Raw genomic sequence first — 18,281 nt, 5'->3', positions numbered from 1 at the left:
AATCACCAATGATTCATTTCTTGATCTGGAACTCTTTGGCCTTCATCTACTATCATTTATGTACCTTGTACCTGAATGAACCACCAAATACTTACTCCTACCTCATTCAAATGTAGATTCCTTGGATTGGAACCAATCTAAATAAATTATTGCAGACTTTACCTATTTGAAAATTGTCTCCGATTTTTCCACCACAACTTTCAGTTATTCCCAGTTTGCATTTTTAATTAAAAAAAAAAAAAAAAAAAAAAAATAGATATTCATCTTTTTTAATTAGACAATTTGTTGTAAAATTAATTGGTTCCAACTTCTATGGCCTTTGCCCTCAGTATCTGATGAGAACAACATTTTGCAAATTTATTTGTATCTTCCTTTTCCAGATTTTTGTGAATTTGTGCACATCCTTTTTTAAAAATTCAGCTCAAAAACCTTCCCTTTAACAGAAGTAAACCTTCTTTTCAACCACATGCCGAATTTTCCCGAAGCTCGCCGAACCCTTACGAAGCTTTTCATTATCTACGAACCCTCCAACGAGAGAAGTTGCGTCACTCTGCGTTCTCTTCTCAAATTTAAAAGTTCATTTACGTCTGTTTATTTCCATTAAACTAGAACACATTAATTTAAAACATTTAATTCAAAGAATATTTACAATAATTTTGACATTACAAGAAATATACTTCTTTAAAAATTGAACATGAAAACAATTTTACATAGTACAATATTAAAATCTACGATCTTAAAATGTACCCACAAAAAAGTGTAGTAGCAAATTGAGAAAAAAATGACATTCGAAATTATTAAAAGCTAATTTATAATTTTCTCTAGCGTACAACTAGCTACGTAACATTACACTTATTTGATAGAACATTAAAAAACTTTTATATTTATAAAAGGAACTGTCAATGTTTCGTTATTTTTATTATGTACACGATAATTATTTTAAAACGCATAACCAAAAAAATTTCCACTTGTCAGTGTGTGAAAAAGCGTCAAAAAAATAAAACAAAAAAAAAGCTCGTACCGATGAATTTTTAAATAAAATTTTGATCTTCCTAAATATAGGAATACCTAAATGGCATTTCATCAGCACTATCAAACCGAAAAAGTAAAAAAAAAGAAAAAGACAAAGCAAATCAAAACAATTACGAATCCCAAATAACCATAATTTTACTCGTTGTACTTAACATTATCGTATACTGAGATAAAATAAATAAGTTATAATTTGTAAAATCAATCAATTATCACGGCCATATATTACGTATTCATTTTTAAAACGAGCTCAGCTCGCTCGTTACCACATTATACATAAATTTAAAAAAAAAAGAACACCCACACACTATAGAAAAAAATTTTTAGCACACGATGTACCTACAAGGAGAATTTTCATTTTTGAAGAACGTTTTAAAGGTAACTTCTATACCACGTGTTTTTTTTTCTTTGCTTTGAATCAATGTACAATGCTCTGCTTTAAAACGGAGATCAAAAATGTAATATTAACGAAACACACACGTGTAAAAAAAAAATTATTCACGCAGTAAAATTAACAATGGTATTGCAAAAAGATCAAAATAACAGCTTATGTAAAAAAAATTTCATGTATCCCAATTTTTTTTATGTACAAAACAAATACAGTTTATAGTTTTTTTTAAATCCTAAATATTATGTACCTATATATTTCTCTGTCAACAACATAGAAATGAAAATGAAAAAAAGAAGCTAAAAAAATAATAATTTAAAAAAATGCACGAATTAAAAAAAAATGAAAATTGCACTTTAAAAAGGTACTTTAAATCATCACATTCGAAGACATAATTAGAAAACTAAATGAAAGCTATAGCAAATCCATGCAAGTTGACCGGTGATACGATAATAATTCTCCTACTTTTAATAATATTGTACTTTTACTTAAACTACTCGCATTTGTACTTTAAAAAGACTAGAATATCTATAATGTACTATGATCTCAACGTTGCCAAATTTATTTTCAATATCGCCAATGCCTAAATGCTGTACATGAGGGTTGGGGACATTTGCAACTAATCAATATTGTTCCGGACCTTACAACACATGTTAGGAGTTGATCACTTTTTCTTTTCTTCACTCTCGTACCTATTTAGTTATCGTGTACTTAATTAACGTAAAGTGGCATTTGTTGAATGACGACTACCTACTTGAACGATGAAGGATATTTTAAAGAAGCGTTAAGTATTTGTTGTTGAAAACCGATTCAATTTGGAATGATGAAAGATAGTTCAAAGTCATTTTTAACAGATTTGGAAATTTGTGTTTTAATTGATAAGTAATTGAAATACCTACTAATTTATGTTCGTGTTAAAAATTAGCTAAGTATTAAAAAAAAAAAAAAAAAAAAAAAATGAAGAACAGAAGAAGCAGAGACCCTTCCCCTCAAATTTCTTTTTATCAAAATTCTTTTAATTTTCCCTATTTTTCGAATCATTTTTTTAAGCAATTATTATTTTTGAGTCTAAAAATTTTTCAAGTACTCAGAATTTCATTTTTTTCAAAATCAATTTAACGTTCTTTTTTGTTCTCTTAATCGATCGAAAACTGATAGAATGATGATAGAGGAGGGGGGAGGGGGGGTGATGATTTTTCCAACACCCTTTCAAGCTTTTGTTGAAAAAAAATGGTAAAAGCCTCTGCAATTTTTTCATTTTGGAAACCGGTTTGAAAAAAAAAACTACTGAAACGAGCCTCAAATTGAATCATCTTTTTTGAGAAAAGACTTCAATGAAAAAATTTAACTCTTCTCCCCCTCATTCGAACGAACTCATATGTATTACGTACTCGAATTAAATGTAAGTTAATCGGCATCGTGCCCGCATCCATATTATAAGGAAATTCATAATCAACCGAAACAGAAACCATTACGAAGCCATTACGAGTTTTCGAACATTCATTAAAAATCCTACCCTCGTTAAATGGAAAAACAGGGTCGACTCTAATGGGTTACTTATTCAGTCAATGGCGGATTCGACGAAAAAAATCGTCGATTTGGAGGGAGAGTTGAGAGAAACCATAACACGTCTTTGCTTTTATACAGAGTGTACATTTGATTTCGATATCTTTTTCGTATTTTCGCAAATTTAGTACCTAGTTAAAGGTTGATAATTTTTACTCGATGAATAACTAAATGCAATAAATGTTACCAACCTTGCCATTCAATAAACAAAAATAACGAGGGAGAAAAAAATGAAGGCACACTCAGTAGATTCTACAGAACAAATTAATCCTTAAAATGAAATTTCCATGCACATCGACTGTTGAAAAATGCAATTAGAAGGCGAAAATATGACCGGCCAACTCGTCAGAAATTCACTACAAAAATATATTTTATTCATCTTCGACGGATTGGAGATTTTTTTCGTTCGAAATATCGGAGCAGAAAAAAAGTACACAGATATGACTCTTTCAATAAGCTTATGACCAATTAAATGGAATGTGCAATTTTCATAAACGTTCGTTGCTTCAAGACTAAGTACAATCAAAGGTGTTCAATCAATGACGTCTGAGTCCAATTTCCAAGTTCAGGGGTGCACAAAAGCATGCTCACATTCGTATAACCATTTTCCTATTCGACGAAAAAAATCTCCTTAACCGAAATTCGTTGCCCAAAAATTCACTAGTCGAATTCTTGGAACATCCCTAGGGGTGCAAAGGTCGAATTTTTGAATAAATCACGATACGAAAAAAAATCATAAATGAAAGTTGTAGAGCACTATAATATTCCAATGTTTTTTATTGTTCTACAGGTTTTTTTTTCTCTATGTAACTAATGATGGAGAGCAGTTTTAGTTTGGAGAAGTAATGAAAGTGATTCTATAACTCTCAAACGATTCTCCTCTTCATGATGAGAGGTACAGAATAAGACATAGAAATGGAAAAAAAGTCGTAGCAGCCAGATCTTGCCATATGAGAGTCGAATTTTTCGTACGAAAATTCTGATCTATGAATTTTTAATTCAACCAAAAATGTTTCTCAAATTTTAATTTTTTTTTCGGAGTAGTCTTGAAAAAAAAATGGAAGGAAGATGGAAAATGATTTTGCCAGAAAATTAGCCCACAAATTTATTTTTTGGACTTATTTTGAATTTTCTATGTTTTTTTTTTTTTTTTTTTTTTTTTGAAAAAGTACCAAAAGGAAGGTTCTAATTTGAGAAGGATTTTCCAAAACGTACAATTGAATGTCCCATGACATTTTTCGGAGTAGGATAGAGAGGAAGGGTAATTTACTGAGGTGCTACAAAATACTAAAATTTTTATTTAAAACCAAAAATATGGGTTAGTATGATTTTACTTTTTTCATTTTTTTGGTGAATTATCAAGAAATAAATAAAATAACCCAAGCTGAAAATTGCAAATTTAAAACAAATAATACGAATACCTATTAAATAAACCCACCCTTTTTCTTCTCAAGGGTTCTCAAAATATCAATATCGCAAAAAAGATCAAATAAGAAATCTCGAAAGTTCGCAAAGCACAAAAATTCGACTCTAATACGAAGCAGCTCGCATCAGACGTTTTTTTCCTCTTTATATTGCACCGTGTTTCATTGTTTTCATGCTAACAGAACAAAGGGGAAGAAAAGGAGAAGATTTAGACCGAAAAAAAAGGGGTCTTATAATCTCAACTGGGGAAAATTTTCCAAAAAAAAAGAGAGTATTTTAACTAAAATAATTAAAACATATCCAACAATTTATGGTATACTATTATACATTCGAAAAGTTAAGCTTAAAAATAAATCTGACTTAGATTTTTTTCATTTGGAGGTTAAAAAAAAAGAAAAAAAACGCATTACTAAATTTATGGTTAAAATTGCAATCTCAACCGCGGGAAAGGAGATTAAAAACATCACATTTTCGAATCCGATACGGATCGTGTTTATAAATATAAAATTGCAATTTTAGCCACCTTGTTTTTTTTTGTATCGTTTTATAAATTTTTTTTCTTTTCGACTAAAACCTAAAAACAAGCTTTAAAAAAAGTTTTAAAATAGATAACAAAGTACACCTATACAAGAAACAAAATTTTTTTTATAAATATATAGAAAATTTGTGACGTAATGTTATTCGCAGTGTTGACGATGAAAAATGGATAAGTTTTTACTACACGAGATACCGTACCATGTACGAAGTACGAATGGCAAAAAGGGCAGCAAAAAGAGGAAATCGACGATCAATTTACAAGATGCTCGTCGTATCATTATATAGGGTGCAACCTTATTACAAAAATGCCGAAAGAATTAAAAAGCACCATCGCGCAAATAGGCGAAAAAATTTCCTATATATTGCACTTGACCACATTTATAATATCTACTTATTGAAACATCGAGAGAGAAATTAGGAGGGCATCCAATGAGATCATACTGCTCGATGATGAGTTTTTATACGTATACGACACACGTGTTTTATTTTTCCTTCGTCTTGACGGCCATAACATGACGCCACTCGCCAACGCGTTTTGGTTTTTTCCACGTTTTATTCAACTTACAAAATAGGACAAAATAAAAATGACTTGCAAAAATTTGAAGTTTGAGGTCGTTATTGCGGAGAAGTCTGTGGGGTAATATCGCTTCCGTCGCCGCTTTGACCGTCGCCTTTGGTTTTATTCTCTTTCTTCCATTTCATCCTTCTATTTTGAAACCAAATTTTTATCTGTCTTTCGGTCAGGCAGAGCGCGTGAGCGATTTCGATCCTCCTTCGTCTGGTGAGATAGCGATTAAAATGGAATTCTTTCTCCAGTTCTAAAGTTTGGTATCTGGTATATGTTTGACGACCTCTTTTTCTTTCTGTAACATCAAAACAAACGAAAACAAAATAAAATTAGTCCAGTGTTATTTGAAAATTTCAAGTTCGATATATGAAATTAAATTAAACTCTATTCAATGGGGGGAGGGGGGTGATAGTATTCTCTAAAAACGGTAGCAAGTAAGTGAAATGAACTTTCCATCCATTACAAATGAATGAATAGAGTGAATGGGGGGGGGGGTGTCAAAAAATAAAGAACAGCTGAAAAGTATAGGAATCTACTGGCTGTAAAAAGAGGCATTTTTTTCCCTTCAAGTTGTCTATTTCAGATAGAATTACAGAGCAGTAATTCCATCATTTCATCCCTCATTTCCACATTCAATCTGTATAAAAATAAAAATAACATCTCGTGCCCACCTCTCTCCCTCTCGCTCTCCAAAAATAACCCTCTGACTGATATTTTTAGTCGAATTTTTTTCCAACAAAATAAACTTCAACCAAATAGATACAATTTTTAACCACCCAACAACTATTTACTCAAAAAAAAACCTATGAATGAAAAAAAATTTTGAATTTGAAAGTTTTTGAAAGAAATTACACTGAGGAAAAAAACTAACAAGGAATGCTATAGGACCCCATAGAGGGAATTCAAAAGAGCATCCCAAAATTGCACTACCACCACAAGGCTAAATTTCAGATGCTGATTTCATCTTTTTTGGTGTTTGAAAATTTTATGAAAAAAATCAAAATTCGTTCAAATTGAAGTAAAATTTTGAGATTTGGTTTAAAACATATTTTAGACCTCCTAAATCGATTAATGGTGGCTTCAAGCTTTTCTGGAGTCTCCAATAAATTTTTATAAATTTTCTGGCATTTAAAAAAACTCTTAGCATATCTCTATCGGTACCTGAATTTGACCTTCAGAAAAAGTTTTCGAAAACATCAGATGGATGGCCAATCCTAGTTTGCAGGCACTAAATTTCATTTCAGCCCTTTTTGAAGAAATGTTTACAGAATTGGAAATTCCAAAGAATTCGTTGGAAATTCTGAGAACCACTCGGAACCATTACTAATCAATTTTTATGGTCAAAAATAGATTAGAAACCTAATTTCGGTGTTTTTATACCAATTTGTTTGTAAATATAGAATTTTTTAATTTTTTTTATCTGAAAAAATTTCGATTCAAATTGCCAAAAATGGATTATGAAAATTTATGACAAGGTCAATGTTCTTTTTTATGACTTTTTTTCGAAATTGAAGAGTTCGAAAATCCATTAGAAGCTTCAAACAGCTCAAAAAGGCCACCGATCAATTTTCAGGGTTGAAAGTAGGATAGAGCTTTTCATAACAATTTGATCTATACCTAATGACATTTTTTTATGGGATAAAAGCCTTCAAGTTGTCAAAATTTTGCAAAAATTAAAAAAAAAAACGAAAGAAATTTGGCGTCTAAATTTTGGTCTTCTGCTCGAGCATATATCTAATTATTCTTATCAAAAATCTATTGCACTAATCGTGTTACATTTTAGACCAAATTCAATGTTGTTATTCAATTTTTTAAAATAAACTTACTTAATTTCAATTTTAACAGCGAGGGTTAATTTAAGATTTTGACTACACTTGAATTTAAGCACAAAATAATTCAAAAATTGGTTAAAAATCAAAAAATGAACTTCAGTAACTCAAAAATGGCAAATGGAAGTTTTTTGGGGCCTTTTTAAATCTTATTCAAATTCCATATATCAATCAAAGATTTCAAAGTCAAGAATTATCCGTCATGAAATTGGAAAAAAGTCCACCTAATTCAGTCATATGTCTCTGAAATAGTTTAAAAATGGAGTCATCCTGAAATAAGTAGGAAGTACCTCAATTGAGCGAGTCTTTCGGAAATGTTCAAGAAGTGAATGAAAAACTATGCATATTTTTTCTTAATTTTATGACCATAAATTCAATAATTATTTCCACAATTTGAAGGAGGATACCTCCTCTTCTGTTCTCTGAACCAAACCTGAGCCTATTCTATGGCTCATGATGACATTCTGTGATTCTGAAAAGCTTTTTGATGGTCAAAATGCTACCTCTGCTACGAATTTCTGAGGCTATTGATTTCTGCATCGACGTATTGTATTTTTCGCAAACAATCTCATCACAAGGGAATCCTTCGAGCATATCCAGAGGTCCAGTTAAACACCTAGTATACTCCTATCAAGTATTTTCTCAAAAAGGGATTCACGAAATTGATAATTACGAATTAATACGAGCTAAATTTCCGATTTTTTAACCATAGACTACCATATAGGCGGTGTTTTTTTGTACAAATCCCTTCAGAAAAAAGAAGAATTACTCTTCCCGAGGCATCGTGCACACATAGAGCATATACATAGACTGCATGATGTACCAGACCTAATGGAATTTTAATGAGTTTAACGGTTAAAACAGACAAACGTAAGACGAAGGTACACACACTGAGAGCTAGGTATCTCTCTTATATGTACGACGATATGTACTTGGAAATGGGATCGACAAAGATGGAATGAGGAGACAGACGGCAAAAACATGAAAAAGAACATCGAATAGATATGATTTTATACAGAACCCGAACCATCTTGCCGGTGGTATAAGTTTTATGCACGAGACCAGAAAAACGTTGAACGAAGCTGCGTGTAAAAATATATTTTTCTACGTACGTGTGTACACAGGAAGGTATCTCTCTGGCTATAGAAAAAGAGGAGAACCCGCGCCTCGTGCAATCATAGAGGCGGGGTAAAGCTGGAGAAAAAAAAAAGAAGAAATTGAGACAGAAGATGTTACGTCAAAAGTGATGAAGATTTATGGCGGCCTTCGTCAGTGTAAAAGAAAATAAGTGGGTACGAGCGAGAGTGATCTCAGAGAAGAGAAAAAGAACGCACCAACGAAGCAGCTGACAACATGAAAGGACGTTCTCAGCGTGAGGAAGATAAGGATATATACGTTAAGAGAGCGCACAGTGTAGGTATTACACACACAAGCTGCACAAGGGGGCATGTACTGTACCAGAAGAGCTTCGCAGTGGTCTACAAATTAGGAAAGTTTTCATACATTTGTTCGTGAAAGGTTAATGTTGCTGGAATATGATCGAAGGGTTTCGAAAAATATTTATTGTCAGGTTTTCTTCTGGTATTTATTCTCAAAGGTCATAAAATGCAGGTTTTTTTTTGCCATTGCTTAAAGTTAGAGTCTGAGGATTCTAGATCAACATCATCTCTGTAGTAGTTTGAGAACACTACCATATTATAAAATGTAGTATACAGTTGACAATCTCGGGTACAGAGGGGATCAGGGGGGTCAGATTTTCGGTACACGAATCTATATCTGACAGCTACATAGAAGAAGAGCATACGAGAGAGAAAGAGACTCGATTGTATAAAGAATTTTTGAACCTCATACAAATTAACGCATTTTGGACCCGCACCTCGTCCATTTGAAAATACTGGTATTTGATTTGGAATAAAAAAATATGCAAATTAGATCAAGCACAGAATTGAAAGCTTTTTGGAAGAACACTTCGTTAAAATAACTCGAAGAAATAGAAAACACCTTGTAAGAGTTACCTATGGGACATTTGCATCAGGGGGAGAGTCGATAGGGTATGAAAAAAAATAATAGGCACGATAATCAGTGCGCCAAACATTCTGGAAAAAATTCTCCGCTAACGAGTTTGATTTTAATTTTTTATTTCCAACGTTTAACCTGAGTTATTTTAATCTTCGACTATTACTTTTTGTCACGCCAGCCAAGAGTAATAGCCAAAGAGTGCCTAGAACAGGTTTCCCATTTATACAAAATGTACTCGTAGCCTATAGTTACCTACGATTACGTTCAGCTCGAGTCACCCAACATGAATGAACCTTATCAGCGATGTGTAAACAAAAAAATAAACGTGACTTTAATTAGTCAATTACTTCATTATGTATATTTCGCCTTCAACCGTTGGTCGTTCAAATTAATTATTTGCTTACGAACGAAACGAATGCATAACTACAAAAAAAAAGGGGGAAAACACCACCGCAGCAATGAGGCCTGCAGTGTAACCTAATATTGTGCCGCAGACTTCATAATTATGTGTTAAAAGTTGATAAAAAAATTTTCCAAAATGATTTATCGAACTTGCAGTGTAGTTATGTACAAGATGTTATTCGTCGAAAGGATCCACACACTGAAGCTGAACTCGATACAGTGCCATTTGGAATTAATTATTTTTTAATTTAAAGCTTAGATACCCCAAGGCTCGAATATGTTTACGGCCATATTGTGCTTAGTGGGATGAGTCTTCTAGCTGGAGGGATTTTTTAAATATTAGTTTAATTACTCGATATCTACGTGAGAAATATTCATTATTGATGGCCGCCGTCAAAAGGGTGAGAAAAATTGTCGAAAGCAGCTAATAAAAAAGTGTATTATAGATTCTGACGACAACTTTCGTGGTGCGAAAAATAACACATGCTTGGGATATGCATCGAGTTCATCATTCGTCACATTTGACCCACACGATTGTGAAATGTGCTTGAGAATTTGCAGAACGGATGAAAAAAATTCTCTGGGAAGATTTAACCGTAGAGATAACACGTCGAAAAAAATGAACGCAAAAAATAAAAATTCGGTAATAAATATAGAAAATGTCGGCTGAAACATTCGGGAAACATATGGATTGAAAATGTGCACATGATTTCATAATATAGGCTGTACCATAAAATGGGAGTTTTCGAAACATGGTAGGCTACACCACATGCTCGTTTTGTATGTTTCGTAACCTTAATGGTTTCCAGTGAATATAAATTTGATTTCTTCAAAAAAAAAAAAAAAAAAATGACAGAATTTATTTCTTAAAAAAAAATAGTTTCTCGAGAGTTCACAAAGCTGTTTCAAAATTATTGAAGTCAGTGAACCTTAAGTGAGACCTATTATGCAATTTTGGAAAATCAATTCATGTTTCACTTAATTCAATCAGTTTTTTTTTCGGAAATGATTGAACATGTCAGAAATGTTAAAATTAATGGGGGGGGGGCTCAAAAAAGTAAATTGGGCAAGTTACATTTTAAAATGATTGAATTAAAAAAAAAATTGCGTGGAAATTTAAGTTGATTGTGGGAATTATTTTTTTTTTTTAGATGGCATTCATTTCACAGTTTCTAGGTTTTCTTCGAAATTTTCCTTTCTTCTTCTACCCTTCGTTTTTCTAAATCAGTGTTGCAAGCAATCATCAATTTTCAAAAATACTTACATTTCAGTCATTTCAAATTTACTATTGTACACTTGACAACAATAAATTCAAGTTCAACAAAATTGGACGTTATTTACGAAAATAGTAAAACAGTTCGCGTATTGGCGCGACCGAAATCGTTCATCAAGCAACTAGAGAACTAACGGTGTGTTTGTAGATGGCAGCACATCCTTACACTCTTGATATTATTATTCGATTATACAACGTCAAGATGGCTCATTTCTTCTTAACAGAGTCAGTCAATTTTTTTGCGAAATTAGAATTGGAAATTGCATAAAAAATAAATAATACCTAGTCCTAATCAATTCAGGCTCTCTCATTTCTCAACAATTTCAAGTCTTTCCTGATTTTTCAAAAATTGTCCTCAAATTATTGAATTTGAATGTTATTTTTTCGATACTACTCGTAGATTAAAATTGAAAATCAACATTTTTTAATTATTGGCCATTTTCAAGTAAAATTATTCACAAGACTGGGTTCACAAAGCACAAACTCGTGAAATTGAAAGTCAAATGACGGGAGGAGTGTATAAATTTATACCTTTTTAATCACCAATTTTCGAAAAATCGTATTGAAATGTCATGAAAAATTGACTAAATGTTCTGGTTAGTTCCCTTGGGATGTCTTTGGTAGGAATTAAAAGCATCAGATTAATAAACAAAATCGATATTGAAACTCCGCACTCGGGAAGAAATAAAAAATGACACATCATCTAGAATTTTCATTTTTTTTTTCATGGGGTACCAGTACCTACTTAAAGCAGAGCTTGAAAGGAGAAGATCAGATTTAAAAAAAAAAGGTTGATAGTATAATTAACTTTAAGAAACAAAAGTACAAATTAATCTGAGTAAATCTGAGTAGGCAGGGCAAGCTAAAATTTAATCTTGGAAATTTTAAAGCAATTTTTCCAGAACTGTAAATTTAGAAATGCTTGAAGACTTGGAGTGGCTGCGATTCGCGTTCAACTGACCTAAGAGGTTGGAAATAGAATACGAATTAAAACATTAGCTTTCCACCTCGATTGAATCAGATTTTACTTGACTTGTATTATTCGTAAGCCAAAATTGGAATTTTTCAAATTTTCAAGAAATGAAATTCAGCCCCTGAAATTTTGCAAAACGATGGTGCTATGTTACAGCTCCAAATTTTTCAAGTAGATTTTCAAAAAAAATTGTCTAAAATTATTTTTAGGAGATCAACAATTTTTTTCACAAAGTTTTTCAAAGTTTCATCCATACCAAAAAATTTTAAAATGAGAAAGAAATTATGAAAAATCACTCTGAATGATCTTGGCAAATGAGAATGACTATAAATTACCTCCCTCTCCCTCAAATTAAAAACATTCAACCACTTTTCCATCTGAAAAAACTGAAAATAAAAGTTTTTCAATGAATTTTGAAAGTTTAGCCCTTAAACAATTGATAATTCGTTATTCATCTCACAGTCAGGCTCTTTCGCATCTCAAGTTCTCCAGAAAATCGTATCCAGGGGGAAAATTTACCCCCTTTTTATTCACCATCCTTTGGCTCAGATCATTTTTATGGGATGGAAATTGATCAAAATAAATAAATAAATGCGCACGAGACAGCCATTTCAATTAAACCAGACTTGCGGTGTCATTCTTTAAATCTGTATTCATTCGTTCGAGTATACGAGTATGTAGTAGGTAGATAGGTATGCCGCACGTGAAACAGCATATACTCGTAGCTCAGCAGACACAGCGCAGGGTGACATTACACAGCGTATTCGAGAGACTTAGACGAGGGTGAAAAGACTACGGTGCGGGCGAAGAAAAACGCCTAATTAATCTCGCAACATATTTCAAACGTCGGCGTCGTCTCCGCTCGCCTTTGCGCCGAGAAGCCGAGATCAACGCGTCACCCGAAAATAAACTGCTTGTTTACGAAGCACCGATATAAAATCGATAAATTTTCTAATTACTTAAACAACATTCTCGGATTAATATCGTCAGCGTTACTTATGTACGTCTTGTGAAATTAATTTCTAGGTATACGCGTCGGCAGCCCGAGTAATACCCAATGAAAAAATTTCTTTTGACACATGTCAAAACCGTACCCCATAATAAAATCGCCTCTCGCTCGTACGCGTATAATCTAGTCAGCGAACCTCTATAATCAAAACCCGAATCGAATTCTAGTATACCTACACATGCTATAGGTAGGTATACGTTTACGTATGTATTTAGCTAAAGAACTAGTTCCACAACTATATACACGGAATTGACCTTCGGGCGCGCATCTTCTTCTTCTACAGCTTTAAAGAGTCGGACAGAGTAACAAGATTGCGTGAAAAATAATATCTTCAAAAGTACCTAGGTACGATAGGATGGTTAACTGCAGCACATAGGACTGTTTGTATCGTAGGAGGAAACAGACTAATTCAAATTCGCATCCAAAATGACTCATTTAGGTCCATAAATAATCTCAAATTATCAAAATACATCACCACACCATTGATAAAATTTTATTTATGGAATATAGAAGTACATAAGTACATCTTTCACCCCTGTCAAATTGACCATTGGACCTGAGTCCACGATACAGATTAATTTCTGAAAAATTTCTCCAAAAAGTCCTCTAATGATGTTTTTTTTTTGCGTTCATGGAAGACCGAAAATGTGAATGTACCAATGACCAATTGCCTGCCACGATACCCAAAGATCGTTATATGAGAATTCAAAAAACTTATACTACATACGAGTATAACTAGCGTATTAATTATACATAAGACACAACGACGGCAGTTTGAAATAATTAAGAAAGAAACCCAACGTATCTGCGATTCGAAGAACACAGAGATGGCGGCCATGCTCCCTGCACTAGCATCCCAGGACCTTCGCCACCATTGCCGCTAAAACATCAAGCGGAGAAAAAAATATCGCGTAGAAATGGAGGGTGAATTCAAAATGCACCGACGAACGTATTATTATTATATTAGTGGTTCTCAATGTGCACCCATAATACTAGTTTAACTATCCACAATACAGAACAAATGATTGTATACGTTGAAAAATAGGTATTCATTTTTATTTAAAAAGAATTTTGAATGATTAATTGAGCAGATGAAATAAAATTTTATAATAATAATTATAAAAATGAAAAAAATGATTGGAGAAAATTTAAAAAAAATTGAAACAAATACAAAAATTGAAAATAATTATAAAAATTGATTTTTTTTACAATTTTAATAAAACAGTTGGATTTATGCAAGAAGTAGAATTTAAAAAAATGAAAAAATTGTTGAAATTAAAAAAAAAAACTGAATAAAGTAATTTTGAAAATAACGCCAAATATTTTTGATTAATACTTAATCACAATATTGATCATACAAAACGACAACATAATCAATGACAAAATTACAGGCTGAAAAAATTGAATAATTTTAAAATTTCTGAAAAATGCAATTTGGGTATCGAATTTCAGGTTTTTGAGTACCTACAACGATTCCAATTTCTTCAGTCATTTGCACTGTAGATAAAAGATGATTTAACCAGAGCGAGACCGGGGGGGGGGAGGTATTTTAAGAATACATATTTTCCAACCCCACTAAATGATATTTTCACGTAAAATTTCATTGGTAGATATCCATTTACTTGATGGGTACCAAAAATTATACTTTTTGAAAATTTTTAGATTTATCTATATCCCTTATTTGGAGCTCATGTTGAAGTTTGAGGTTTAATCGTCTTAAGAAAATTAATTTTCCACCCTCGAAAACCCACGTTTTGGTGTCATTTCTTCTCAATTTTCGATTTCGTACCACCCCAGCTTTTGGAGCCCATTTTGGGACTTGAGTCAAATTGTCTTCAAAAATGAATTCTGCGCTCTTAAAAACCCACATTTTGATGCTATATTGTATTTTTTTGAAAATGTTCAATTTTGTGCCCCCCTTTTGGAGTTTATTTTGAGTTTTGTTATCACATGTGTCATAAAAAATGGAATTGGTGCCTTTAAGAACCTCTATGTTAAAAGTTTCAACTTCTTCGGTGCAAAACTTCGGGTTTACCTGGCTCAATTTTTCATCTGGAAAACTGTGACGTAGTTGGGCAAAAATGTATTTTGCCCCCCCCCCCGCTTCATTGGATGAAAATTTGAAATGAAACGTTCGAACTTGAACGTTCTTGCTTTCTGAATCACTAAAAAAAATCACCCTTAATTTTCCTTTTATTTAAGAATCTTTCCTTTCTTATTTTTATTTTTATTCAACTTGTTTACTTATTTGTTTTTTGAGTTTTTATAAGGGTAATATCCAGATAAAAAATATTTTCTGTAGGCAGGATAGGTGCATTTTTCACCTAAAGTGAATTTTTTTCAAAAGAATTTTCCAAACTTTCCCAAAATAAGTACACAATTAAAAAAATTGAAGGACGTAAGATTAGGAATATGGTTTTTGCTTCGTCTCATCCAAGAGCATAACAAATCCTTAAAATTAAAAACCTAAACTTTTGAAATTTTTTTTCAACACTAGTCTTCAATATTCCAATGAAAGGAGTAGGGGAAGAGGGAAATTTGCTGCAATTATACGTTGGAAAAAAAGAACTTTTTCAAAAATACGAAAAAAAAATGTCAAAAAGTGATTTCACAATTTTTGTAAAAAAAAAAAAGAAAAGAAAAATACTTCATAAAAAGCTATAAATTTTGTTCAACGGGGAGGGGAGGAGGAGACTAAAAGTGTAAGAACACAGCTGAAAATATGACTGGCAGGATTATCATAGAAGTTTTGAAGTGTTTTCTGAAAAATGGAAAAAGATGAAGATCATTTTCGAATAAAACTTACTATATTCTGATAATTTCAATAAAAATAAATTTCATTTCAATCTTTATTTCAATTTTTCTTGCTCGAATTCTCAATATTTTGGAAGTTTAACACAAAATTACTGAACTTTCCAAAAAAAAAGTACGAGTAATTTTTGCCAACACTTTTAGCCTTTACTTTCATTTTTTTCCCAGCTCTATTCCGGCCTTTGTCTCCTAAAATCTATTTCAAAAAAAAACTCTCACACCTTTCGCTTTTTTTTTTTTTGTCAAATGGCACAAAGCATGAAAAAACACACGTTGCACCGGCGAAAAGCACAACAAACCATCGTGTTTATAAAGTAAAGCGAAACGGCAAACGGGAATTAGAGAGTGAATTGATAACATCCCATAAAATGAGTACGGGTACGTGAACAGTTCGCTTTTGAAACACTTGTTGAGTGTTATTTATGGTCATGTGAGGATGGCGTTGAGTCCCCTGGATTATATTGGCTATTCTGCTTCACGTACTACACTTTACTCCTACTTACTGCCATTATTATACCACAGTCTTCATTTTCTACTCGTATATATACTTTATCGTTATCAGTTTACGTAACTTTTACCTTTGGCCTTTTACCCCCTTTATACCTGTCCCTTGTTGTGTGTAGTATGATGTACTTGCAATGATGATCATCGTGTTTTACAATAAATTCTTTATTCATTCGACGTTCAACGATTTGTGGTGTTGCTGTGATTTTTCATCTGATGAGTGAATATTTTTATATTGAGTGTATTTCAAGGTGGAATGAAAAAAAAAAAAGAATATATTCTGGATTTTGAGACATTTATCTCCTCTCCCTATGACCTTCGAAATATTGAGCCTCCTTATATAGTAAACCTAAAAGGACGTCGATAAATTCATTAAATCTGAATGTGATATTTACAATTTTTTTTTTTTCAAATTTTAGTTGGAGTAATTTTCACTCATTAAACACGAATTCGATCCACAGAGAGATTGAAAAGGGGTATGAATGGGGCAGATCATCCGACATTTTTCAAAATTTTGTTCTCTGATGCTAAAATTGGATTTCATTTCAAATGTTTCCAAAAATAATGAATTTTTACAAGAGAAAAATTGAAAAATTTTGCCTCGAGTTGAAAAAATGAGCTGGAAAATAAATGTGAAATTTGCAACTTCACCTCCCTCTGAACCAAAGGAGCTGAAATTTATTTAGTAACAACTTCGTCGAGTTCTTCCTGAATTCAAAACGATATTTTTCTCCATCCCATCCGAATACGTGTATTGTTTTGCATACGTAAAAATTGCAGGAGAAAAATATGCAAAAACGATTCGTATTACGTAGGAAGAAGGAAAAAAAATGAAAAGATCGAGGAACAACTTAAACATCGCATACGAAAGAAAACCATTCACTTATAGTATAAATAGGGCGAGTGGGTGCGGGTGAGCAAAAAAAAAAAGAAAGGAAAAAAAATACAAAAAGGAACCGTCGTGGTAGTCGAAAGAAAAGAAAAAAACGCCAAAAAGAGTCGTAAATCGTTCAAAATGTCAAGAAGAGAAAATAGTTAACATGATATGAAAAGGCAACAAGAGATGTGAAAGTTTTTATTTTGTATATACAGTTCCCCTTTTTTTTCTACTCCAGCATGCGAAAAAGGCAGTCAGCCTTTGTTTATAACGTGCGATCGGTGTAAATGCCTAACACATTCTAGTGATGGCTAAATTGTCGTTGGAAATCGATTTTATGTATTATCGTATAACGAGCCCATCTATAGGAGTAATACGAGCTGCGAACGTTTAAAATGGCACGACAGAAGCTGGCATGGCATATCGATATCGGTCAATTAAAATCCTCTCTAAAGCCCGAAACGTTACGAAAGAAATAGCAACTGTCATTCGAATTCCATATACGAATAAAATTTATATGATAAATTGCTCGACAAAGGACAACCAGAGACAGCATCACTGTGCTGGGCGAAAAAGTTACACAGAGCTGGAGCTCTGTAGATACTCCGCTCAAAAGTGTACAAGCAGGGGGAAGGGAAGTATAAAAAAACAAATACGCACCGATATCGATTTATGTAAATGAAAAAGTTACCGTTGAAATTTTGACATGCCCAAGAAAGCGTGTTTGTTTTGGTTGGCGCGTGAAAAACAAACGGCGAGAGAGAAAAAATAGTGCTCAAAACTGGCAGAGGGTGCGAGAGAAAAAAGGGAGATAGATGACAACGTCGAATATGTGCCGGATATCTATACCACTTCTGTATACGATAATATGAAATATTGCTCGGATGTGAAATTTTTTCCGTTGAAAAATGGCCTTCCATTACGTTAATAAGAATTAATGAAATTGTGTGTTGAAATTTCATAAACCAAATGGAACACTCACACAGTTGAAGCGATCAGGGTGGTGGTTGCTGTGTGTTTTTTTTGCTCTCAGTTTCGCAGCTCTCGCACTCTCTCCATCCCTTAGCTCTC

General features: G+C 32.7%; 1 protein-coding gene across 1 annotated transcript in view; it reads right to left on the bottom strand.

Moving 5' to 3' along the window:
• Positions 1–2,587: 2,587 nt before the first annotated feature.
• The window catches only part of LOC135842437 (homeotic protein antennapedia-like), a 58,595-nt gene continuing 42,901 nt past the window's right edge, over positions 2,588–18,281 (bottom strand). The window contains exon 3 of the mRNA XM_065359899.1: positions 2,588–5,808. Within this exon, the coding sequence (XP_065215971.1) occupies positions 5,561–5,808 (248 nt within the window). The 3' untranslated portion in view covers positions 2,588–5,560. The remainder of the gene's footprint in view (positions 5,809–18,281) is intronic.

This window comes from Planococcus citri, chromosome 4 (assembly GCF_950023065.1).
Source record: "Planococcus citri chromosome 4, ihPlaCitr1.1, whole genome shotgun sequence".
In the NCBI taxonomy this organism is placed as follows: Eukaryota; Metazoa; Arthropoda; class Insecta; order Hemiptera; family Pseudococcidae; genus Planococcus; species Planococcus citri.
Note: the sequence above shows the minus strand (reverse complement) of the source record. Positions and strands in the feature narration are given on the sequence as shown.